Source organism: Trachurus japonicus, chromosome 6 (genome assembly GCF_045865225.1).
Source record: "Trachurus japonicus isolate A0001 chromosome 6, Traja_1.0".
Classification (NCBI taxonomy): Eukaryota; Metazoa; Chordata; class Actinopteri; order Carangiformes; family Carangidae; genus Trachurus; species Trachurus japonicus.
Window position 1 is genome coordinate 29,624,321 of NC_140912.1, and position 24,351 is coordinate 29,648,671.

The 24,351-nt window shown below is 43.0% G+C and overlaps 1 protein-coding gene across 2 annotated transcripts in view; it reads right to left on the bottom strand.

Annotated features, from left to right (window-relative positions):
• The window catches only part of met (MET proto-oncogene, receptor tyrosine kinase), a 125,795-nt gene that overhangs the window by 78,063 nt on the left and 23,381 nt on the right, over window positions 1-24,351 (bottom strand). Inside the window, exons 4-9 of one of the 2 annotated variants that reach the window (XM_085780166.1) lie at window positions 13,123-13,326; window positions 4,205-4,333; window positions 3,023-3,196; window positions 1,123-1,280; window positions 389-506; window positions 125-261 (exon numbers count right to left, since the gene is read on the bottom strand). In XM_085780166.1, the coding sequence (XP_085636292.1) occupies window positions 125-261; window positions 389-506; window positions 1,123-1,280; window positions 3,023-3,196; window positions 4,205-4,333; window positions 13,123-13,326 (920 nt within the window). The remainder of the gene's footprint in view (window positions 1-124; window positions 262-388; window positions 507-1,122; window positions 1,281-3,022; window positions 3,197-4,204; window positions 4,334-13,122; window positions 13,327-24,351) is intronic. The other variant, XM_085780168.1, reaches the window with a different exon arrangement.

Sequence of the window (24,351 nt, forward strand, 5' to 3'; positions counted from 1 at the left end):
GGCTTGCACCGACAATTAAAGGTAACGAACCTACTCCTAAGACTATAGAGATTATGGCGATGGGCGTATTTGCCAAAATGTTGAACTATCCCTGTAACAAAAGAGAGAAAGAAAACAAATCTACCTCTGGATTTTACAGGGAGCTTTCCCGATCGTCACCTCCTGCCTGTTCCCAGTGTCGAGGAAAGCTCCTCTGATGGTCAGCATCGTGTTCCCGGACTTGGGCCCGAACGCCGGGAAGATTTCATGGATCACCGGCTCCTGGACGACGACGAAGAAACGACGACATAAAGTCAATAAAACTAGAAGGAAAAACCTCTAAAAAGGTGAATAAATTTAACCGTTTAGCTTATTTTTGATCCAAGTAATCACAATTAAAGTTTCTCACCACGAAGGTGAAGCCCCCCTCCATGGTGGCGACCTTGTTGCCGGTGGTGACCTTCACCGTGTGACCCGACGGGGTGAAGTTCCCACTGAACACCGGGGAACACTGCATCTCAGTCCACCTTAAAACACACAAACACACACAGAGACAGAACCAGGCATTAAATTGAGTCGTCCAGCGTTTATCCTAATTCAATGATGATCCGACAGGAATGCACAGAGGCCATCTTCATGTGGGACCGTTGGACTGCTGTTGGTGGGTGGTTTTATTTTTTCTATTTTTTTTTTCTACCCTCATTCCTAATGAGCTTGTTTGTAGCAGAAAGGGCTTTTGAATGGGACGACGTGCAGGAGGCCTCAGTGGATTTGGGAGAGCGGAAAAGTCTGGATGCAGCGATTTTTTCCCAGCAATTTTTCAGTTAGAGGAGTCATGTGTTGAAGGCGCCTAGAGAAAGGAGAGGAGGAGGAGGAGGGGGTGGAGGTGGTGGGGGGGGTTCTTAACATTCTTCCTCCAACACAATAACCCCCTATTAAACCTGCCCTGCCCCTATATGTAGGACGCCAGTGCACGGGGCCCTTTATCTATGTGAACACCCACCACTGTTTCTCTCTATTGCCTCCTCTCACATACAGAGCAGGAGCTGAGCTGTTTGCCCACGATGCATCATGTGTAATACATAGAAATACATGCAGGCCAGATGTGCAAGATGTACAGTACATACACACACACATACACACCTGTTGGCGTTGTCCTGTCTGGGCAGTTTGCAGTGAGCTCCCGCCACCTCCACGGACACCAGCGACGCCTCGAAGCTCTCCGTCTTGTCGAAGCCGAAGTTGCGGCCGCAGATCGTCACCGTGGTGGAGCCGCGAATCGGCCCCGAGTTCGGAAAGACCTGATGCACATGCACATTGATGAGGAATATTGATGTTTTATAGATTTAGAGATATAGATTAGAGAATAAATCTGAGAATAAATAGCAGTGACTTTCCGAGGAAAAGACGACATGCAGCTAACTTGGTGCTAACGTCCGGAGAGGTGGGACTATTTTTTTCACAGTGAGGCTATCTTATTAGACAATAGGTAGTTCTGGTTGAATAAAACTACAGGAAATTGATTGTGTATTCCTCTTTCATATTGCCATTATTGGTAACCGTCCGTGATATATGCTCATTATAGCACGGTTAAGGGGCGTTCTTCGGCCCGACGCAAAGCGGAGCAATGAAAACTCCCTTAGCCGTGCTATAATGAGCATATACCACGGCCTGTCGTGATATGTTGCTTAAATATATTATATATTATAGATCATAATCAAACAACAAAGCATCTGCGATCACATACACTGGTCTCTTTTCTAATCAAATCAAATTTAAAAAATGAGTTTTAGCTTCTTGTTGCAGCTCAGCCTCTGTCTTATCGGAGCAGGTCCAGATGTTTGTTTGTTTTCTTTTCTTCCAACATCTGTCATTGCAACATGTCTGATCTGACATGACAGTCTCTCAATCTCTGCCTGTTTAGTTTTTAAGAAATCAACGACACATTGACGTGTAAAAAGCTGCACGGTGACATATTATTACCGAAGTTGGGTTTGGTGTTTGTCATTGTTTTTTAGCGTCAATGAGCAAATATCCCATAATCACATTCAAACATGTTGTAATTTAAGACTAAACTAGACGTCTGCATTTCCTCTCGACTCTGTTCTCTAAGCGGAAGAGAGAGCGAGCGATCCTATTGGCTGCTCTGCCGATGCAGATGTGTGAGCTCATGCGTTCAGATGGACGTGTGAAGTGTTTTTAAAGATGGACAGATGTGTTGTAATGTTGCTAACAGTTTAACCATCTGCTAACGTGGCCAAAGACTTATTTGTGAAGGGTTTCAACTAAACTTCTGTCAGTCTTTCTAGACTTCTTCTATTATTATCTAACAACACTGCAGATAAAATGCACTTAACGCCAGAAAAAAAGAGCCTTATCCTGAGCGATAACATCCAAATGTTGTGTAAGTGAAGTTTCCAGACAAAGAGGTGTGTTTTTTTTTACAAGTTTTTGCCCCATTAACCATTTTGTAGCCTGTTATTGGGGGTTTCATAAGCGGAGACAGTGCAGCAGCATGAGGTGGTGCATTAAAGGCCCGCAGGAATGAACACCGCCCCCCTCCATACTGAAGCCTCAGTAAATCCTCACAAAGTCAGAGTGGTGTTAAATAGGACAGTGCTGCTGCTGCTGCTGCTGCAGTGGAGAAGAAGAAGGAGGTCGCTCTGTGACCTTCGCAGGTGCCAACACAAGACAGATGCAGCACAAACATGCAGATCGCAGCGTTTTTTTGAGGAGTAAACTTTGAACCTGTCACGATGTGTTCAGGGCCTGAGTCAGCAGGAAACTGCAGAGTTACTGAAGTTTGCTTTTTAGGTTCTGGTTTATTTGCGCAGTGGTGAAACAGCAGCGGACTGAACAATGAAGAACTGATAAGTTTAAGCAAACGAGTGCAAAACAGGAGGTGAAAAATTTCCTTCCCCCCCCTGCTATGCTTCCCTGCGTCACGCTTTTATTTTGAAAATCTCCTCAGCTGGTAAGTGGATAGTGGTGACACAGTAAATTAAAAGCTGTGACCTTCCTGTCCTGTCCCTGTGGCGATTACCTTGGTAATGACAGGTGTGCAGTGCTGCTGCGTCCAGTTGGAGGACGGACACTCGCTGGCTCGGGTGCAGTTTCCGTCGCACCAGCCGCAGTCGGTCACCCTGGACGCCAGCAGACAGGAAGTACAGGTGGTCAGCTGACCACAGCCGGGGCCGATCAGGGGCACCTTGGTGATCTGGACAGAGGAGGACAAGTTGAGTTAAAATAAGACGCAGAAACAGACACTTTTCTCTTGTTAAAGGGATAGTTTAATATTTTGGCAAATTGGCCCATTGCCATAATCCCTATAGTCATAGCAGTAGGTTTATTACCTTTAATTGTTGGTGCAAGCTATTTTTAGAATGGCGGAGCAGAGCCACGAGCTGCTCAGAGCTACGCTACGGAGGCTCATGGGATTTCTTGGTTTCCCTCATCAAACTCATCAAATACACAATCCAACAACTCCACAACGCTCTGGTGGACAAGTTGTGACCTGCACATTCACCACGCTATGAGATAATAACATAACGTTACCAGACAGAGTTGTTTTAGAGGTAAATATAGAGACTACTTGCTGAAAAACTGCCCCAGACGGGAACTCGCATCAGCGGTTCTGCATGTATTTCCCTCTAAAACAACTCTGTCTGGTAACGTTCTGTTACTATCTCATAGCGTGGTGAATGTGCAGGTCACACCAGAGCGTTGTGGAGTTGTTGGATTGTGTATTTGATGAGATTGATGAAGGGAAACCAAGAAATCCCATTAGCCTCTGTAGTGTAGCTCTGAGCAGCTCACGGCTCTGCTCCGCCGTTCTAAAAATAGCTTGCACCGACAATTAAAGGTAACGAACCTACTGCTATGACTATAGGGATTATGGCAATGGGGCCAATTCGCCAAAATGTTGAACAATCCCTTTAAAAACACATGGAAAAAATGAGAGGATGATAAAATTTATCTCCTCAAACTGGCAACAGTTTTTTCCCACTCAGACAGAAATGATGACAAGAAAAGGCCAAAACATCGACAGGAAGCCTTGAGGAACAATAATCTCTTTTATCAGCTGGCTCTTCTCCACAGTCACTCTCTTTTTTCCACAAGCGATGCTGTTTTTGCAGGATTCTTGCAAAGTATACTGGGTGTTTATTATCTATACAGTAGTAATCGCTATAATATTGTATTTGTGGTCTTCGTCCATTGCACCCACCTTGTTCCCTGTGGCCATCAGCACGGATGCCTCTGATTGGTTGTCGTCCAGCAGAGCCAGGCTGGACGAGACGGGCCTGGAGTCGAGGCGGATGTTGACGTGAGGCGAGGCGAACCGGGAAAACAGCACCTGAAGGAGGGAGGAGGACACGTCAAGACTCAAGACTTAACTGTAGGTATTTCACAAAATCAATACACTGTATATTGAATCTGCATTTTTTTCATGGATGCAGCAGCCAAACGTTGCTCATTGGTATGAAAAAAAAAACAAGGTGCAAAAACAATGGCAACATCTGTGGCTAAAGATAAACCTATAATGAAATCAAATCAGAGGCATGTAAGTCACAAGGTGTCTGGGCTTTTTTAAAAAAAAACATCCAGCGCTAAGTTCAGACGAGGACACGACGTCGTTAGGAGGTGTTTTTTTTTTTCTTTTTCTTTTTTTATTCGCTTCACTTGTCATTGTTGCTCTGTGTTTCTGGAAGCAGGCAGCTACTGGGATGAAAAACTAGAAGACATTAACGACTTTCTTGGCGCTCAACCAGCAAAAATATGATCCAGCTTGTGTCATCGCTTGTCCCTGGGTAAAAAGCTTCTCTGGAGTTTGGCTTATCTTTAAAATGGAGCCATTGTGTCAAGTATAATTGTTTTTTAAGGAGATCAGTTACCATGCGGGTCTTGTCCACTGTCAAGGTGAAGATAAGACTCTTTCTATTGGTAGACGAGTTGTATTATCATAAAAAGTGACAGTGCAGGTGTAACTAACTAAGATGTGTCTGTTCCTGTGTCTGATGTCGGACGTCACTGAGGCTGCAGAGCCGTTGATCTAATAAAGAAAACTGGACTGCTTTCATTATCAATTAGTTAAAGTGTCTTTGACAAGTCAGTGTGGAAGTCAAAGGCAACCCTGATGATGTTAAACTTTATTTAACTCAAAGAAATTTGAATTTAGACCAGATTTTAGGTTATTATTCATCAACGTTATATCATTTCACGGTTAATGTCACCAACTGCAATCACCAAAATGTGATTTTAAAAGTCTAGTATCTTGGTAAAATGCCATTTGCCTGCATATTTTTTGCCTTAACACAAAATAAAATAACATAGTAAAAAGTTTTTTGACTTGAATGAAAAAATAAATAAATAAATTCATCAAAAATAATCTGCTCCATGTTTAGCTTGCTTTGCTACAACAGGAAGTGGACATAGCTAGCTAGCTTTAGCTCTAGCAGCTGATATTTATTAGCATTTTTTTAATGTCTATTTAGAAATGTGTGAAAATAGAAAACAACACATTGAGATTTAACAAGAATTTGATGCTTTTCACACTTTCATCACTCTGTATTAAGACTCTTAGCGCCATGTGAGCTTTCATTTGACATTTCACAACAAAGTGTTTTGTTTTCACACTTTTGTGACTCTGTTTTGACTCTGATTACCGTCATGGCAACAAGTTTTCTAGCTAATGAGATAATATAACATCTGACTAAAGTTTTGAAGTTATCAGAGGACATATTTTTTGCCCTTATGGAGCCCTTTTTTTGCCCTTATGGAGCTCTAAGTAATTTATTTATAAGCTGTCTAATTAAGGTAGCATAGTTAAGTTACAAATCCTACATACTGTAGTTCCTCTTTAACGTACATCGTTACAGTTATCATCAGACTTTATAGCACCAGGCTACAATATATTTCACCTCCAGGGAACTATTTCTGTTTTTAACTCACAAATCTGTTGAAGTTTAGCCTAGAAATCTAGACGCACCCTAGCGGCAGCAAAAATATTTGCTCCGTAGGTGGGTCTAGAAACGAGCCATAGGAACTTTTTTAGTCTCGAACACCGTTTGTGTTCACCAATCACAGCGCTCTATCTGTTTAGAGAGTCGTTGGGCGGGCTTAACGCGATGGCGACGTAGATTTTAATTGGCTTGTCAGGCTAACGTCATCCTGCTCTTTGCTCTGATCGGTCGTAGCGCTACCCTATTGCGTGCAGAGGCAGTTTGAAAGACAGCCTTCATCCCGCCCCCTGGATTGAGCCGAGGTCTACCGGTCGTTTCCAGACTATACATTTTAGTGATATAGTCTGGCTTGTCAGGCTAGTTGAAGTTATAAGTGAATAATGAACCATCTAAATCACCTTGACAAATGTTACTAGACCACAAAAGTTAGCAGCATCTGACCACCTTTTTTTTTTAAACTAGCATGGTCAGCTCCAGGCAGCCAAACTACTGACTATAACTACATAACAGCATTTTATTTGAAAATACATCACTGTCTCCATCCAGTAAACATGTTTAACTTATTATAATTTCAAAATGAAGCACCATCTTTCCTCCCTGAGTCTTTCAATCTCGCTCTATTTCTGAACTTTTAACAACATAGTTGAGTCAGGACAGACCGTAGGGGTTGGGGCATGTTGTGTTGTTGTGCCACACACATAATACACACACTTTCCATCCAGCCTCTCTATCAGACATATGGTAAATTGACTCATTCAATACCCATAAACACACATGTTTCCTTCTCTCTCTCTCTTGCTTGCTCTCTCTCTCTCTCTTACAGACAGACACACACACACACACACACACACACACACACACACACACACACACACACACATACACCTGGAAGAGCGTTTATCATTTGCGGTTACGCTGCAATTACAGGCCTGGGAGCAAACAGAACAGGACAGGGTCTCTAATGGGGTGTGTGGTTGCTCCAGTTACATGAAGCCCTTTAAATTATACTGCTCCCCCTACGATACACCCACACACACACACACACACACACACACACACATGCAAACACACACAAATAGATATAGACACACACATACAAATAGATTTAGCCCTCCGACACTCACAGTCTTCCTGCTGTGTCAGTATAAAGCCAATAAAGTCCCTCTTGCACATGCACAGTGTACAACAGGTAGCCTGCTGCACACTGTGCTGGTATGTGTGTGTGTGTGTGTGTGTAATTGTGTGTGGAGCCTCCAGTAAATACCTAAAACGCTCAGCATTGTAACCTATAAATGTGATTTTGTGCCCTCGCCTCAACCTCGTCGCGTCTTGTTTTCCAGCGTCATGCCTCTCCCTCTTGTTTGAGCCTCATGATCAACGTTAGCTTTGTAACGGCGAGTATAATGGGTGGCTTTCCTCTGGAGACAAGGCCCATACAACAGCCATCTCTCTGGGGGTAATAGCGGTGTAAATTACAGCTTATTGTATTAAGCCGGGGGCCGGGGGGGAAGTTTGGCCTATAAACACGGCCCACTGTGTTATTCCCACAGTGGGACGACTGAAGCCGAGGGAAACACTTCCTGAGCCAGAGAGGAGTGGACGGAGAGAGAGAGAGAGGGGAACAGCGCTCTTTTTCTTTCACTGCCTCTACCCTCATGTTCCCTGTCGCCTCGTCCGCTGGGAACCACCAGGAAACTCAAATACATGCTGAAAGTTGACGGCTCTTTTTTTAAAAAAGAAAAAAAAAATCATAACAACAATGAAATGACAGATTCTTGCTGAGAGCAGGTGGCCAAAGAGTCGCGGAAAAGACTTTATAAACACACCAGCAGCTACCTTTTGTTTTCATATGTGTTCAACCTTGAGATCGTTCTGTGATTATTATTATTCAATAAAATATAAAAGCGCTGCAATGTGAGGCGACACCTTTTATTTTGAAGGTACAAGTTTATACGCTGCTTTATTTGCACTGTTTCTATTTGACAGTTTGTTTATTTGAAAGTTGACAGGAAAAGGTGTGTTTCCGGACAACTTCCTGAACCAGACGATCTGAGCGATGATCTGATGATGTGATTTCCCTTCAAAATACATTTGGCTGAAGCTGAATGTGGTGATATATCACAGTCATCCAGAAGTGCTGTGTCTCAAAGAACAAAAAATGCTACGATTGAGATTTGCATCAGCCGCAGCAAAATGCCTGATCCGCTATGACACTGTTCAGTATCGCAATGAGGATATGACCTGCGATAAATAAGCAAAATATTCAGGTTGTTGCATATTAACCGTACAGTTGCTTTGTCTTTCTGAAAATACACTGTAGCTACATACGCCAGGCCTGTGGTGGCGCTGTAACATTGTTGCACAAATACACCAAAAACAGAGAAGAAAACAAACTCCAAACATCATAAGTCGACTAAACACGATAAGTCGTGGCAGAACAAATATGACGATCGATGCAAAGTGGATGCGTTTCAGGCGCCAAATCAGAGGGACGTTACGTTGCGTTAGATTACGTTGCGTAAGATTATGTTGCGTTAGATTACGTTGCGTTACATTACGTTACGTTGCGTTGTGTTACATTTCGTTACGTTACGTTATACTGCCCTACAACGGAAGAAAGGGGTAACTCCTCAGAGTGCAGTTCTGAGAAAAATGAGTTTAAAGTATTTTTGTTGTCCAGTCAACTGTATTGAACTTAGGATTCTAAAAATTGGTCAAATCCTTGCTTTTGCGAGTAGTAGTCTAGCTGTGTAAAAATATTTAACTCAAACTTAACATTTTACCCTTATTTCAGAGTTACCTCTGTATTTTTGTGCATTGAGGCAAAATATAAGCTGGCCATACAACGCAAGAAAGGGGTAACTCCCATTGGTTCTAAAATGGTAGTAGCTTGTTGTACAGTAGGGTGTGTTGAACATTCTATACACAGGAAGAAAAAGGTAACTCATGTTACTGTGTTCTCTCGTTGTTTCCCCACAGCTTTGGGTAGTTCTATACACAGGAAGAAAAGGGTAACTCTAGTTACGGTGTTCTCTTGTTGTTTCACCGCAGTTTTTTGGAGTTACTGTGAAAACCACCCGCAAATATATCCCAAATAAGATAACGTTGAGTCAAGATATTTATCCACATGATGTAGCAGACCTTTAATGTCCCAAAAATGACAAAATCTCATTTTTGACAAAAAATGAGTTACCCCTTTCTTGCGTTGTAGGGCAGTATAGTGGTGCAAAGAAAAAGGTGTTTTAAGAGAAGATTTATGAGGTATGAGGTGATTGCGTATGAAGGCATGGTGCCTGTAAATAAAACGTACTCATCGCATTTCAGGCAACCTTGTGCAATGTGTTTTTCGGGTATGTTGAGATTGAGATGATAATGAAAATATAAGATTGAACAGTCAGCCCCAGTTTGCATTGACTGAAATGAATGAATGAATGAAAAGGGACTGGTCCCCTGGCTTCCTTCTTGTCCAGTGCATTTCAGTCCTTTCTCATCTCAGTCTTTGTCTTTTTGCTTGATTGCAACATACATTTGAAGAAGCTCAATTAATTGTGACATAAACCTCAGTCTCTGTTACTCTAAAGTCCTTTTGAGAAAGTTTAATCTGGATCATCTGGCATTTCCGCTCTAATCCAAAAGGCTTCTTGGGTCCAGAGCGTCTTCCAGCGCCTGTCTGTAAAAAACCTAAAAACCAAGTCCAGTCGACCTGGATTCAACTTTCTCAGAGAGCTGCAGCGACCTGGACGACTGAAAACCTTCAACCTCTAACACAAGGGAACACAATCTGCTCATTATTCCAACTTTTCCCCAATAAAAACCAACACGTATGAAGAGTCTCCTGCTTCACACCTGCTTTATTCTTTATTATTTCCTGTTTCAAGATTCGAGAAGTCGAAGACTCTCGTTGAATCGGTGGATTTGTGCTTTCAGATTTTTAGAAGAGACAGTCGCTTGATGAGGTGGAGAGTTTCTGCAGTGTGGGACAGCTGGTCTCCTCTTCAGACCTTCTTAAACCCTTCAGCTAAAACAATGAACTTCAGCCAACCACAAAAAAGACAGAGTAGCCTAGAAGAAGAAGAAGAGGAGGAGGGAGGGAGGGAGAGGGAGGGGGGGGCTGACGATAAAGAAACACACAGCAACAGCTGCACGAGATGCTCAGCCAGTCGAAAAAATGCCGTGCGAGGGAACGTGTCAGCGGAGCCCGTCGTTCACCATTAACGTGCCGTTCAGCTTGTAAGCCCCCTCGCCCTCCTCTACCACCTCTACCCTCCATCCCTCCATCCATCCATCCCTCTCTCCTTCTCCTTGCAGCTGTCGGCCCCTTTTTCCACGTCTGTTTTTTTTCCAAGCATGTCTTTTCATTCTTGTGTTTCAAAAACACGTGAGGTAATTCAGCTTTTACTTTACTTTATGTGTCTCGTTCCATTCGCCACAGTTTTTTTTTTCTCTTTTTCTTCTCCTTCTACTTCTTCTTCTGATGATGATGATGATGCACCAGTGCAGCTTCACTTCTGTCTCCACAGCTGCAGCAGCCACTGCATGCAGCTGCACTGGGACGGACACACACACATACACATACACACATAAAAAAAACCTCACATGCAAAAAGAAATAAATAAAAAAGGGAGGGAAAGTGAGTGAATGAGTGAGTGCAGTGAGTCACGGTCTGCGCTGCAGCCGCACAGGCAGAGGGAGTCATGCTGAGTTAATTAAGACGGATGCCAAAATGCTATATCTCACCCCCGATGACGCCTCAAAACAACATCATGCAACTAATGGACCTACAAGAAGCCAAATGCTCGTTGGAAAGCTGCAGGTGCACTGGCACTTTAAGAAAAAGATTTTAAAAAAGCTGCAAAAAGATGAAAAACATTCAGCCCCCCCTCGCTTCACACCAACAGAGGCGACTCTTCTGCGTCTTAAGACAGTTGTATGTTTGCATTTTAAAAGTTTGTTTTTTAAAAAAAGCATAAAAAAAACAGCTGGACTCTGACAAGACTGTAACGACCACACAAACCTTTAAATTACAAGCTGCAGACAGCGGTTCTTTATGTAAGAGCTGCAATTAAAATGACTTGTAATCAAAGCTGAAGGGCTCAAGGAAACATGACATGATGTAAGAAAACAAAAAAAGCCAATAACCTTCACTGACTCTGGTTTTTGGTTTTGCTGTTGTTGAAATTCATTAATTCATTAGTTTTACCACTTATCTGTTTAGGGCTGTGAGCGACGGGAGGAAACCGCAGCTGAACGTCTATTTAGAGTCGATAATCAGCTTAGCATGCAGGCCTTTTATTTTGGTACAGCTCTGCACAAACAGGTTCAACCCCCGTGCAAACCTCTGTCTGCAACACCTCGGTAAACATTAGTGTGTCTCTTCTGACCCGACACCTGCAGAATCATTAAACTTTTTAAAAAGGTTTTTTATTCTCGAGGATAAAGACCAGACACGATCCTTTTCACAGGAACACAAACAGTGAGAACCAACAGCCTCCAGTCGCTGTCTGTCCCACATTAAACCAACTAAACCCCCCCATTCCTCCTCCTCCTCCTCCTCCTATGATTTCTTAAATCCCTCTGACAGGTCGTGTGTTATGAGACGCTGAAAAGCCGCTGACAAGTCGTGGAATCTGCTGTTGGTTTGAACATTGATAGGCAAAAACACTGAGGCCGTGTTTGCTCAGATGGTTCGACTGCAGCGTGTTGCTCTTTGACAGAACCCGCTGAGCCCGGGTCAAAGGGAAGCAAATTGTGCAAACAGAAAAGAAAAGAAAAGGTCCTGGTTGCTTGGTCACAGCCCCCCTCCTCCCCCTCCCCCTCCCTCCCTCTTCAGATTCGACTCCAGCTGAAGCACCTGCAGACGACTTCATATTGAGCTTTCACTCCTCACGTACCAACATCCTGCCACATTTACATGAACAATGACATGAGGGGAAGCTGCACCGGCCCGACCACCAAACACCCCCCTCCCCTCTTTCTCTCCTCTTTTCCCATTTAAACTTTTATTGGCAGCCAGAGAGTCAAAGATGATAATAAGACACGATCAAATTAATCATAGTTACCAATTTTCAGTTCATATAAAGTCAAAGGGAGAGGGACAAAGAAAAGAAAAGAACAACAAAACCTAAACAAACATAAAACACATACAGTATACAATAAATACCAGAATTTAGTGGGGAAGAAAGAGGAGAAAAGAAAAAGAGGACAAGGCTTCCTGTTCAATGCTTTCCCAGCTAGTGTCTCTAAATTCGGCCCCTGTAACCCAACTTCAAGGGATCTGCATTAAATGCTATATAGTATTTATATGCATATGGGAGTACACGTACAGGTTTTTAACACCTATTCTTATTCACATTTTCAAAATCTGCGAAAAAAAAACTTGGATGGAAACGCCAGAAAGGCAGAAAATTTGCCAAAAAAGTTTATACGCTTGGAGGGGGTCGATTTGTCAGCGCATCGATAAAAGGAAAATGTGATTTTTTGCTATGGAAACAGGTTTTGCGAACAATGACCGACACTGTTCACACCGCAGTGTACAGTAGCTATACAAGTTTCCCAGAATGCAGCAGCATGCAAAACAGGCGAAAAGCGGTTTTATTTTTTTAAATATTTTTTTAATGCGAGAAAGTAACTGTTTAGATCCCCAATGTGCAGTTGGTTTACCCAAATGACGGCTGTTTAGAAGTTTGCTACGATGTTTCACAGAGGCAGCAGCCCCATCTCTTGAGCTGCTCGGCCGGTCAACCTGCATCGTCATCCCGGGGGAGAAAACGATCGCTAATGAACTTAACCCACAGGTTTTCTCCCAATAATCGTAAAGCAATAACGAATGGAAACGGGCATATTCGCATTTTCTTTTTGCGCATTTTTGCTGTATTTGTGCGGCTGTGTTTCAGCGCCACCACAAGTCTGGCGTATGTACTACAGCATATTTTCAGAAAGACACATTAGGAACTGTATGGTTAATATGCAACAACCTGAATATCGCTTATTTATCGCAAGTCATCCGGCGCCTGCTCAACCTACTGCGCCACTCGACGCCCCAAGAACTTCAATTTCTTTGAAAAACTTTTCATCTAGGGGGAAGTGGGATGTCAGCCATAAGAAAAACATATTCTCTGTAGGACGTTCATTTCTATAGCAGCTATTGGACACTGCAAAACAAAAGGAAGGCCGACTGATCTACCTGTATGTGGCGTCCGTCGGCCGTGCCCAGGTATGCCACCGCCCGGCCGTGCACCGGCACCACGTTGATGGAGGTGACCAGGGTGTTGGTGAGCTCCTTGTGCCAGTACTCCAGCCTCTGGAAGAACTGGGTCACCTGCAGACGGTACTTGCCCTCTTTGCCCTCGTGGATCCCCTCGTGGGGGTCGCAGTCGTCGGACGAACTCTGCAAAGAAAGAAAGAAAGAAAGAAAACAATCAAACACACAAACACGCATCAGAGAGTTTGTTATTTGTTTTGCTCTGAGGGCGAGACAGAGAAAACATCAGCACGGTCGTGTTCAACATCTGTAAAAACATCTATATTCTCTGTGCCGTCTCGGGCTCATTGGGACGGTTGGACCATTTTGTTAAAACCAACCCCCCCTCCCTCCTAAAAAGCACTTGTTATATAATATCATGTTGAACTATCTTCTTTCATATCGGGCCCGATGGGGGAGGGTTAAGAGCCAAACCTCACTAAGCCCCCCTTAGCTCCTCTTTCATCAGGCCGTGCTTGTAATGGAGGTCTCGGTGTGATAGCTCCTCCAGGGCAAGTGCACGCTCGGCTTTGTTGAGCTAGAAGTTGGTGGATGGCAGGATTTCATGGGAAACGGCCAGAAAGAGACGCTCATGCTGTTCTCAACTCGTTTCTCTGTCTCTTTCCAACTGGGCAACCCCGGCTTTTTGTTTTTTCTTTTGCACTCTCTTTATTTTATTGCACACAGCCAAAACAAATCTCACCAGAAGAGCAAAAACACCCACATACACAATACAGACCACTTATATGATGTCTACCGAGGCTGCACGGAGTTCACTGCAAAAACTCAAAATCTTACCAAGAATATTTGTCCTATTTCTAGGCAAAATGTCGAGTCAAAACAGTCTAATTATACCTAAAATAAGACTCCTCACATAAAAAGTAGCTTGTTTTTAGACACTTCTTACTTTTGTCAAGCATATTTTCACTTGAAATAAGTAGAAAAATCTGACAGTGGAGCAAGTTTTTCTTTCTTTTTTTCTTTCTAACACAAAAAACTTGCTTTCACTGGCAGATTTTTCTACTCATTTCAAGTGAAAATTAGTTTGAAAAAAGTAAAATTATCTTAAGTTAACTATCTTAAAGGGACAACGAGGAGTTTCTATTCGGTTATAAAAAAGTCTCACGTTAATGTGGATGAATCTCCGCTGTCCACACTTGTTAATGGGCCCATTTTCGATAAATATATCGTTCTGTCTCTATCGTTATTTTGTTATTATTAGTGGTGGCGGAAATGCTGGTCGAGCCGACCAGCATTTCCTTCGTGGCGAGTTATGAGAATAACACAACCGAATCGCCGTTTATGGTCGGACCTACGGTGGTATGTGAACCTCTTTGAACCTCTGACTTTAATTATTGATGAATGAAAACATGAGTCCGTCTTGCGCCCGGTCAAAGAAATGTACGGCGTGCGCGGAAGCTCATAAATGTAGTGTGAAAACGCTTTGCTTTTCCAAAACTCCTCGTTGTCCCTTTAAGTTCATTTTTAGGTGATGAGTCTTATTTTAAGTGTCAAGAGATTTGTTTCAACTAAAAATGAAACATTTTGACAAGAAAGTTTTTGCAGTGTACTGTATTCTGTTCTTCCTTCCTTCCTTCCATACCTGCACAGTTTGCACAACTTTAGTGTAGACAAACATTCATCTTTATTAACTTTTGGACTCCAGGTTTTAATGGAGATGTCTTGTCTATGTTTTTAATTTTGATTTCCAGTCTGGTTCCAAAAACCACATTACACTAATGTATCCAGCTCTTTGGTGGAGGTCGGTGTGCAGATAATACAAACAGTGTCTCCAACATGGCAGCAAGAATCAGTCAACGCATCACTACCTAATAACTCATAGATACATCAACTTGAAGGTTTTGTACAAGTTCGTTAGGACTTTGTTCCCTCCTTGCGCAGCGTTTTACGCATTTTTTGTGTGCTAAACAAATAAACCTAAACCTAAACCTAAACCAACGCAGAGCTGTGCAACTCTGGTCGCTTTTCCTCTGTTTTTCTAACAGACAATATTATATTAAAACAGTTTTACAGTGAGCTGTGATACCAAGACAAACAGTGCATGTAAATATGATGAATCATGTGTCAAAAACAACTAGGGGATTTATTATTATTTTCATTTAATGTGGTCCTGTCCATTGATTAAAACCTTCTGGACTTTCTTGGCATTAAAATAACAACGGATCCAAAACTGTGTATCCTAGGTTTTTCTTTTCTTTGCTGTTGCTCTATCTTTCTATCTCTCGACTTTAAAAAAACACCAAACTCCGTCACTTAGAGCCGATCTTTGCTGTTTCCCAGTCGTCGCTGGCCTGTGCAGTGTGTTGTGTCTGGAGCCTGTGGAGCATACAGTGAAAGCAGCGACTGGAGCCAGAGCTGGATCCAGAGCCTTTTCTCTATCAATACCCCCCATCAACCCCCCCCCCCCCCATCAACCCCATCCACCCTCCCTCTCTGTCTCTCCGTCTCTATCCTTATTGCCCATGCAGCTTTGCCCTCTCTCTACACTTTGTGTTTAGTCATGGCCTCAGGTTTCATTAATTATTAATGACTCTTGAAGGTCCTTGACCCGACCGCTTGACCGGACCCGGAGCTCTCTGTTGTTTTCTCAGCTTCACTGCTTCACGACCTTCTGGAGTGGAGCCACAAGGACCCGGGAGGGGATTACAGGTACAACGATTATGACCAGGAAACTTCACTTTTTTTTTTTTTTTTTTTTACTTCTCAGAGATGTTCGTGACCTCGGTTACAACCTTCAAAAAAAAAAAAGTGATGTTTCTGCATCAAAGTTGGTTTTAATCACTTCCAGACTTTTTTTTTTTAATTTTATTTTACCTACTGGACTCCCCCTGGGTCACAGAGCCTTTTATTTGTGGGTTTTTGTATTACAACACGCTGCATCATTTGTTTAGTGGCAAAAGCTTTGAAGATGAAGAGAACAATGGTGGGGTCATAAATCGGGAAAAAAAAAAAAAAAAAGGTTTCTCTCACGGTGACGTCACATCACGGCACGCAGAGGTGGAGAAGGGGGAAACCTGGCGAAGTGACAAACATGCAGCAATAAACATTTGTTAAATTAAATGTCCTCGAGGCCAAACAGAGAGAGAGAGAGAGAGACGATGCAAAGGCAGCGAAATGTGGAGGAAATTGAAAGCTGGCACAGAGGTTAGAGGTTTTTACTGTATGCTAAATGCATTAAAAAAAGAAAAAAGAAAAAGAAGATGCAGCCAGATGATCTGCAAAGAATTTACTCTGTTAAAGGGATAGTTCAACATTTTGCTAAATTGGCCCATTGCCATAATCCCTATACTCATAGCAGTAGGTTCGTTACCTTTAATTGTCGGTGCAAGCTATTTTTAGAATGGTGGAGTAGAGCCGTGAGCTGCTCAGAGCTACGCTACGGAGGCTCATGGGATTTCTTGGTTTCCCTCATCAAACTCATCAAATACACAATCCAACAACTCCACAACGCTCTGGTGGACAAGTTGTGACCTGCACATTCACCACACTATGAGATAATAACAGAAGGTTACCAGACAGAGTTGTTTCAGAGGTAAATTCATGCAAAACCGCTGATGCGTGTTGCCTTCAGGGACACTTTTTCAGCAAGAAGTCTCTGTATTTATGTATTATGGCAATGGGCAAATTTGCCAAAATGTTGAACTATCTCTTTAAAAGATGAAACCAGAAAAGAGGACCAGGAACTGGAACTGATTTGGAAAGATAAGGACACGTTGAGAAGATGACAGACAGGTGAGGTGAGCTGAGCTGACAGGAGATCTAATGAAAACCTTCTCATCTCACTCCTCAGAACTGGAGCAGACGAGGACAACGAAGACGAGGACGAGAACGAGGACGTCAGCGCTGCAGAGACTTTGGGGCCACGCGGCTCAAAAAACACGTTTTATTTTCAGAGCAAACAATCAGGTCATTCAGGGTGTTTGTTGACACTGAGGAGGGGGGGGGACAGAAAAGGTCTTAGAGGGAACAAATTCACCAGGATCAAGGCGCTGATATTGGACGGACTGGAGAGGCTGTTTAGACGAGCTGCGTTTGAAGCTGCGCTGCTGTTTTCCTTGGCTTGGGAGATCGACGCACGCTGACACATCGTCGTCACGTCGGGAAGAAAGACAAGTTCCTCCAGAAATAAAAAAAAAGTCTGGAGTAAAAGATGTTTAAATCACAAACAAGGCTGCAGCCGGTTCTCAAACACAGTCTGAGCTACAAGGTCAAACTGTTAATCTGAGTCGTAGGTGGACGAAAATAAACTTCTGACAATTTATTTTTAAATGCTATGATAATAAATTAGCTGTAATCTCCTAATAGAGAATCCACCCCCAATTTTTGTACTTTTATCCACGCTGAGAGTGAATGACAGACACTCGCTATGATGTATTTCAAGCTTTTATTCTGAAAAGCTCGGACCGCTCAGTGAATCAGTTTGACTTCAAATTAAATGTAAAGAGAAACTAATGCAAAATGAATAAATGAATGAATGAATCTATTCTATTATTAGTCTTTGATTAAGTTCTGACTTGTCGTCTAATGGACTAAAAAACAAAACCAGACTCCTGGAGCCTGTTACATGATCATTTAACAATAAATAATGATAAAAATTATGATTATTTAAGCAGATATTATGATTTTTGCATTGCAAAAGCTGTTTTTTGGGGTGGTTGTATCAAACAATCGAGTTTAACTACGCCTGAAGCTTCAGTTATGGTCTGTTTGACCCTTTTCACCTTTATTTAACATACAAAAACAAACACTGCAGCTCCAATTTGTCCATTTAACACAATATTTCCATGTTTTGTTCAGTCCAGTCCGAGGAAACGGCCCCAGCTGTGTTTATTAGTTTATATTAAACGCCTGTTATTGGTCAATAAATATCAAAAATGATTCTATTTGAAGTTTAAATAACAAGAAAACTCTTCTCACCATCACTCGTTCATGTTTTTAACACTGAGATTTATGGCGCTGGCGAAGTGCTGCTGATGTTCTACATGTTGTGTCGGGAGTCGAACAGGCACCGGGGGGCAGATGTGCTCAGATACTGTACACCACCTTTTTTTTCTTCTTTTTTTTGCCCCCCCACTTCACCAGCCGCCATTGTCCCCAAAACAACGGCATGGCGATAGAGTTTCCACCCCCGACCCTGCAGCGCTGCTCAGGACGGGGTGTGTGTGTGTCTGTGTTGTGTGTGTGTGTGTGAGGGGGTGAAAGGTGATCTGCGTGGCTTAATGTGGTTTTCATACTCCGGCTGTGGCCCCCGGGTCTGTGTGAGCAGACACGCTAATGCCTGAGTTTATAAACCCAGGGCCGAGTTACGGGGCCGACGCGGCTCCGAGGAGTGCCTGCTTGCCGAGATCTATGGAACTATGGATCATTCATTGCATCCGAGATTTTGAACATCCACTGGCTGTTTTAGCCAAATACACTGCTACATGTATGAGATTCATGTTCATATGCATAAACACACCTCAATACAAGGTGTGTGACCCCATTTGACCACCAGGTATCTGTAGTGAAACACATGGGGGATGCAGTATTCGGTACACAGCAGATTTTCATCCCCTGGCATTCTGCGAGCATCATGCAGATCTCTGCTGGGGTCACGCACATTGTATGTAGGTGTATAGCCAAATAGCCAAATAAAGTACAAAGTATTTGGTTATAACAGCCAGGGGATGCAAATCTCGGATGCAATGAATGATCCATAGTTCCGCATTTGTTGTGCGGCGTGCAGATCTCGGCAAGCAGGCACTTCTCGGCATAACACCGGCTGCAAACGCCGGCGCTAGAGGAGGGGAAGCAGAAAATAGAGCAAAGATACGAGAATACACGCAGCGTGTGTGTTGCGCATGAGGCTCAGCTCCGAGTTAGCGGAGCTGCACACAGGCACGATGGACTCTCTCTCTCTCTGTCACTGGAATAACAGTGGCCTCTGACCCGCGGATCAACTTGTGCACATTGTGAGCTGCAGACGGAGCAGAGGTGCTGCTGTCGCCGGGGTGTGTGGAAATGCAGCTTGTGGAGAAAGTGAAGCGAGCAGGAATGCGGAGTTCACATTGTGGGCTCAAGCTTGTGTGTTGTGCATGTGCTTCAGGGTGTGTGTGTGTGTCTGTGTGTCTGTGTGTGTGGTATTGTTGTAGTTAAAGCTACAACACACGTCACACGACTCCACCTGGACTCTGGCTGCACGTTATCCTGCAACCCGACTCTCAGCGGCTGTAATAACCGTGATGTGTGTGTGTGTGTGAGCACGCAGGTGGCAGGCTGCAGCAAACACACGCTCTGTCATGTGTTAATGTGTGTTTGCATGTGTGTGTGTGTGACAGTAGGGGACTGTCAGGGTGTTGGGGACAGTTAGAGAAGCTGACAATGAGGCGACAGAGGACGGAGCTGCTCTCCCAGCAGCAGCTGCTCCTCTCGGGCCTCGTCGTGGCCCCGCGCCCGGCGCCTGACGCCAGGCCGGACTCGCAAAGCTTTGTTTACAACGTCGTCCTGAGGTCGGCACGACGATGGGCCGAGCACGGCCTCGCGCATAAACAGCTCCGACTGGAGAGATAAAGACGCCCTGAGTCAATACCAGACGACAGGAGGCTGATGATGGTTTTATGACTCTGTGTTGATGTTGGTGCAGATGATACTGATCAGCTATTGGAGAGGAGAGTGGAGGTATGACAGGACACCATCGTCCCAGTCAGGAGTCGAATGCTCGATCTCCTAAGTGACTTTTGAAAAAACTATTTTAGAAATGACTGATGCAAAAATTGGATGTTAAGTTGTTCCAAAAAACAAACACATTCATTAAGACGCAGACTGAATACTGTACTTTAAATGTTGAAAAGTACGACGGAGTATTAGGGCCACAGTGAGAAAACAAAACAAAACACAGACTTCAAGAATAAAGTCAGAAATTTATGAGAATAAAGTCGTAAATTTACGAGAATAAAGTCGCACATTTCCTATGAGAAAAAAGTCATAACATTACGAGAATAAAGTCGTAAATTCACAACAATAAAGTCGTAAATTTACGACTTTATTCTTGATGATTTGTCAATGTGGCCCTAATACTTTTTTATTTTTATTTTACACAGATCTTTTACTCTTTCTGCACAAAACAACGCAAAAGTCTGTGGAATCTGACATGTTTGTTGTTATTGTCCTGTGCTGGCGCCTTTACATGGGGACGCAACGGTGGGGCGTTTTTAAGATTTCCACTCTGGAGGGTGGTTTCACGTCGCCGTCTAAACGAAAGCCACATCTGACGAAATATTATGCCGTTTTCATCTGCGAGCGTTGTCGTGTAAACAGGGCCTCAGTCACACTATTCTTTTTCAGGATGGAGACACAGAACTGTGCAAAGGTTTTAGACACTACATGTAAAATGACTTCTGCCAAAGTTCAGTCAACAGAAGAAACCTAAATCAGATCCCAATCTGCTGTGACCACGATGCTTTGTCTTTAAAACAGCTCCACTTCTCCTCCAGACATTCACACACAGTTTCATTTCCAGGTTCTTGTCTGGCAGCTTGTGGTTGTTGAAGCATCTTAGAGAACGTGCCATAGTTCTTCTGTCTCTTCATGCAGCCTATAACCCCAGACTGACTCCACAATGTTCAGACCAGGACTCACTGTTCCTCCTCTGAGTTAAAATAGTTATTTTTGACACTGGCTGTATTTTTTTTAGGTCACTGTCATGCTGCAGAATAAATGTGGGACCAATCAGAGGCCTCTTGGTCGGGACTGCAAAGTAGATAAGAACCTAAACATCTGAAGTGCCTGAAACAACTCTTAATTTGTACTTTACAAACTGTTCTTGTTGTTTTAACTCCAGTTTGGTGGTTTTATGTTCTTACATCTTCCTTTTATGCATCTCACTTTTTAAAAACATTGTTTTTCTTTTACAGTTTTTATAGTCTTGGTTGTGTTTTTACTACGGCTGTAAAACAAATCTCCTCTCTGTGGGTCAATAAAAACACTACTGAGGCAAACCTGTGCTGTTTTTCCACTCAGATACATCAGGACATGTGACGCACGATGAGAACGACACATCATCATCATCATCATCATCATCATCATCATCATCATCGTCGTCACTACAAATAACCGGACGTTAAGATTCATTCATCACGTACCAACTCGTCGTCTAAAATAGAGACGTCCCTCTGCTGTAAAAAAAAAAAAAAAAAAAAAAGTGACCACCATCATAATCATCATGGTGTCACTCTCTGTGGTCGTGTCCGGAGGTTTCGGAAATCACTGGTTTCCACGGAGACGCCCTGCGAGCATCAATCACCAGATTCCACAACTGTCATCATCTGCAAACGTCCGACCGACACCGAGACAAACACAAACACGTGCGCGGCTGCAAACTGGATTTAGAAACCTAAAAGCTTTGCAACTTATAGTAAACAACAGGTAGGAAGAATTAATAGTAATAGTAGAAACACACACACACACACTGACACACTGAACCTCGGATGACTGGTCGAGGAATGTGCTCTTTACATTATTCATACTCACTCACAACATGTAATTTTGCACTTGATGCTTATTTCATTCTACGTGGGAAAGAAAAACTTTCAGCTTCATTTTGTTTTATTCGTCGCCCACAATGACATTACCCATAATCCTCAACTGGGGCCGAAACAGCTCACGGCTCACAGATCAGGGTGCAGCAGCCTCTTAAAAAAAAAAAAAAAAGAAAAATACATTAAACATCTCACATCGTCTCACGCGGCGCTGCCAGGAGGATATTCTCTTATTCAAGCCAGATACTGAAGGAAAAAAAAAAAAAAAAAAAAAAAGTAGCTTATTGTTTCATACAAATGTCAAAGAGGAAATCTTAAAGTCCTTTCCCCTTTTTGTCCACTGCTGCAACTCTTCCTCTGCGTTTTCTCCATTTCCTTGCACACAAACACAAACACACACAGGTCCATTCTCACACTTAAACATAGGGCTGCAATAATCAAAACGATAAAATTTGATTATTATTAAATTGCCCATTGAGGATAATAAAGCTCACCTACCTAACTACCTATTAAAAGTGTTGTTCATTCTCATTCGTCACTCACTTTGTCGCGGAGCTGTTTACTTCACGTTAAGACCGTAGGGACGAGTATCACCAACAGGAGGCGGTAATGCAACTTGATGGATGAAAAACTGACGTAAAACACCATAGAAGAGTGGAGCATGCTGGTAGAGCACCGATATTTTTGCAACATGACCGAGGCGGAGAAAACGGTTCGTCCCGAAATCTTCTAAAGAGTGCGAGCATTTCACTCCACATCACTTTAGGTCCATATCAACAAAAACAAACTGGTTCAAAAACAGCTTTTTTCCCACTGTCATCAGGTTACTGAAGTCCACTCATCTTCAAACTCCGTCTGTGTTAAATGTATAGTCTGTATGTAAAATGTCTGGTCTGATGTTGATGTCTGCTTATGCATGTTCAATGTATAACTCCATGATGTTTGGTGCCACACGGTACTATGTGCCACTATGCTGTGCCGAAAGCAAATTCTGCCGACTTGCTGTGCAGTCCTTAATAAATGAAATCTGAATCTGAAATCTGAATCACACGAGAGCACTTCTGCTAACAGCCAATACTTTCCACTGGTCTGCCGGTATAAACTGAGACTACTTGATATTCTTATTAGTGTTCAATTAACTGCAAATTATGTTGTCATGTGTCACCAGTATATGCCCTCAGATTTTTTTTTTTATGTATGTCTGTATTTTTATGACCTATTAATACGTTTTTAATATGTGTGAGTGAGCGATTAGCACAATGATTCATTCTTTGAGCTTTTATGTTAAATCATGTTGAACCATGTTTGTTTTTTACTATGTATAAAAGTTCTTGTACTCCAAAGATGTAATGCACAGTAGCCTAGAACTGTAGTCGGAGAACGCCACCCCACAAGCCCCTGGAGGGTTTTTCCTGTGTTTCTCCCTCACATTGTCTTGGATCCTATTGCATCTTTTTAACTTCTTTGATATGTGAAAATGAACAAACAAGCAAATGTTTGCAAACCCGACATGGCCCAATGCTCAGGTGTTGAAGCCTGGACCCAATGTGGCGTCTGGTTGGCCCGGCCCATTGAGACCTCTAGGGTTAGAGTCTGTGAGTGATAGGGGTTGTTCAAGCAGCGGCCTGTTATTTGTGAACTCTTCTGCACTGTCAATTTGAAATAAATTGTTTTGGAATAATCCAAATCATCTATTAATCCAAAAAAATAATCAACCGATTAATCGATTATTATAATAATGGCTAGTTGCATCCCTATTTAAATCCTCACTGCAGCTTCCAGACTCTAAATCAGCTGAAGTGGTTGACCGATGACCCGCCGCCTCCTTCGTCTACTAAAATATCTAAAATATCGTCATCTCTCAGGACGGAGATTTTTCATCACTACGCTGCTCAACACAGGAACTTTTTTTTTTGTTTTTTTTTCTAACATGTATCAACAGATTTGTTCTCGTCTTCGTCTGAGAATTCAGGAGATTTATGCGATTCGAAAACAAGGAGGACAGGTGATGGACGGCTGAGTTTGGTGATCGGGAGCCAAGAGACACTCACACTGTTTCTCCTTCTCCTCCTCCTCTGGTTCTTCAGATGAGCTTTCCATCTGAAAACCCACACACACACACACACACACACACACACTTCAGCTCAGACTGACACAGAAGCCCAAAGCTGCAGATCAAAGGGAATTAAAAAGAAAAAAGGTCGAGCTCCAGATAAAGAGGCTCGACGCGGACCGAGGGGAAAAGTTTAGAAAATTATTCACCAAGGTCAGTTTCTGTGGTATTTATGCAACAGACGGATCGTTTTCCCTTTGATGACTGATATCAGGTTACGGCCGCGCGGCTCTTTACCCAAGGTGTTTCATAAAAAGCCCCCCCACCCCATCGCCCCTACCCCTCCACCACCGACACATGAGATACGTTACACCGTATTAAAGCCTCGGCTCGTCACGCTCGGTCTACGCTTTCTGCAGGAAACATACGTAGAGTAAAAATAAAAAACACTCAGGATGGACGCGTTCTTTTTTTTTTTTTATCCTTGTCGCTTTTTATTTGTTTAAACACTGAGATCACTGACGGCGGCGGCAACGGTGGCAGCGGTTTAAGGGTCTGGATCTGGATCTTCATACAGAGGAT